This window comes from Carlito syrichta, unplaced genomic scaffold, assembly GCF_000164805.1.
Source record: "Carlito syrichta isolate Samal-C Ts95f unplaced genomic scaffold, Tarsius_syrichta-2.0.1 Scaffold303604, whole genome shotgun sequence".
NCBI lineage: Eukaryota > Metazoa > Chordata > Mammalia > Primates > Tarsiidae > Carlito > Carlito syrichta.
In genome coordinates, this window is record NW_007247700.1 from 775113 (window position 1) to 777373 (window position 2261).

The window sequence follows — 2261 nt, forward strand, 5'->3', positions numbered from 1 at the left end:
CCGCGGGGCCCCGCGCACGCCCCGCACGCCCGGGGGCGAGGCGCCGGGGGCGGGGGGGCAAAGCACGCGGGCCCGGAGGGGGCCTCCTGAAGCCGCTGGGCTGGGCGCTCTTGGGCTTCTTCGACCGCGTGGAGCGCTCCCTGCCCTCGCGACGCCCGCCATCCTTTGCGCCGTGCAGGCCCGGAGACTGTTCTCTGAATTCACCTGGAAGGTCTAACCAGGCCCCGTGAAGTTCATGCTGAGACTGACACCCAGCCAGTCTCGCTCTGTCCCCTCCCGCGGCTTCCTACCCTGGAGAAGCTTGCAAAGGAGAAGGAAAGGGAAGCTGTGGAAAGGCAGGGGAAGCGCCCCAGGGCCCGGGGCTGACCATTAGGAAATTTCCAGCAGAAGTCCTCCCTGTGGCCTGACCGAGAGCACTGGTGCTCTGGTGTCAGCGCCCTTCCCCCGTGGACACAGCCTGAAAATGGGGAGGGGACAAGAGGGTACGAGATCAAGGCAGACAGCCTGGGTACAGGAAGCAGAGTCCCCCAAGACTTAGGCGGTGTCCCTCTGGTATCCAGCTCTTCACCAGAGGGACGTGGAACCAGATCAAGTGAAGCACTAAACACCCACGCCTGTGTCTCCCCCTTCTAGCTCTTTCCCCCAATCTCCTACTTCCCATTGATTATCCCAACACCTGCCCCGCCCCCACCTGCCATATGCCCCAAGCCCACATTCCAAGCAAAGCCCACCTGATTCCTGATTTTGCTTTAAACCCGCCCCCCCCCCCACCCCAGGAGCTCTCTGAGCTGCAATCTGCCCTGAGAGAGGTCCAGAGCCCAGAGCCCTTCCCGAGGCACCCAGGGTCTCCTAGGAGGTCTGGACCATACAAGGAAAGGTCTCGAAACAGGATTTGGGACTCTTCCACCTCCCTTCTTTTTCCTGGAAATCATCCTCTCCCCCTACTCCAAGGAAACCTGGGCTGGCTGGGAGGTGGAGGGAGTGTGACTTAAGAATCACAGATGACCTGGTCCTGGGCAAAACTGCCTGGATATCTAACTGTAAACACAGCACTCCAGAATTAAGTTCTGGAGTGAGACGCTCTGCGCCCAGACCTTTGGAGAGGGCTTGTGTGTGTGCTGGGACAGCGGGTGGGGTGGAGATAGATGACTTGGAGCTTAGGGGCACCCTCCCACTTGCTTTCCATGGAGTCAGGGGACACAGGGCCCAGGAGCCCCGTAGCGATGGTAGATCAGGGTCTTCCCCTCCCCCCAGCATGGGCTTCCTTTTCCCTCCCTGCAGCTCAGGACGTCCTCAGAAGTGATCTCTAAGCATTGACTGGCTCAGAGACCCCGGGTCATGCAGAAGAGTACCTGGGTCCCATTCATCTTAGCTTTAGCCCCAGGTGGGCTTCCAGATGTTCTCTCAGGGCCTTAGGTAATCTGACCCCCAGTCTGCCTACTTGACCAGATCTCTCTGCCCAGGGATGGGGAAGGGACCCCAGTGTTTGATCACCCCCCACAACTCTTGCTTTCCACTGCCCCCGGGGATCTCGGTAAGCCTTACTTTGATCGTGTCCCATCTCCTGTCTTCCTGGGTGGGGGCTGCGTTTTTCTCACGGGGAGGAAAAGGTGTGGAGTTGTTGCCTCTATCCCAAGATCAAGGACTCGATTCTGCATCTTCCCTCCAAGAATTCCAGCTCCTCCATCCTGTTTCTCCTCGTTTCTGGGCATGCTGTGACCCCTTTCCAGAATATCCCAGTACCACGTTCTCCTGGACCCCTCTTCCTCCCCCTGAGAGTGCTGGGTGGCAAGGGGCTTGTTTTTTGGAAGGAGATCTGGTGAAAACTCCCGCAGGACCCAGGTCCTCCCAAACCCCCAATTGCCTTGGAAATAGGGGCCCAGACCCAAGTCCCCCACAACTGAACTCACAGCACGTGGAGAAGAGAGTAGCCGGCAGCAGAGACCCCTGGGGGGTGGCGTCCATGCCCCTGACACCGCCCCCCCCACGGGTCCCCTTGGAGGCTGGGCGCCGCAGACACCGCTGTTTCTCCTAAATGTAGCCGCGGCTCTGACTAGGACTTGCTATCTGTGTCATCCCCACTTCCCAGGCTCCCCTGCTCCTCTCTCGTTTCCACGGCAACCAATCTGGCGACAGCCTCAGAGCATCCCCCCTCCCTCTCCAGTCCCGGGTACCACTAGGGCTGATCCACACGCCATGGCTATTTTTAGCCAAAGTCCCTCCTTCTGGACAACTCAGAACTCGCCTCTCACCCCCACATA

General features: G+C 59.6%; 1 protein-coding gene across 1 annotated transcript in view; it reads right to left on the reverse strand.

Annotated features, from left to right (window-relative positions):
* The window catches only part of KCNJ9 (potassium voltage-gated channel subfamily J member 9), an 8183-nt gene extending 6218 nt beyond the window's left edge, over positions 1-1965 (reverse strand). Inside the window, exons 1-3 of the mRNA XM_021712682.1 lie at positions 1911-1965; positions 291-457; positions 28-194 (exon numbers count right to left, since the gene is read on the reverse strand). Coding sequence (XP_021568357.1) covers positions 28-194; positions 291-457; positions 1911-1965 — 389 coding nt within the window. The remainder of the gene's footprint in view (positions 1-27; positions 195-290; positions 458-1910) is intronic.
* Between the last annotated feature and the right edge of the window lie 296 nt (positions 1966-2261).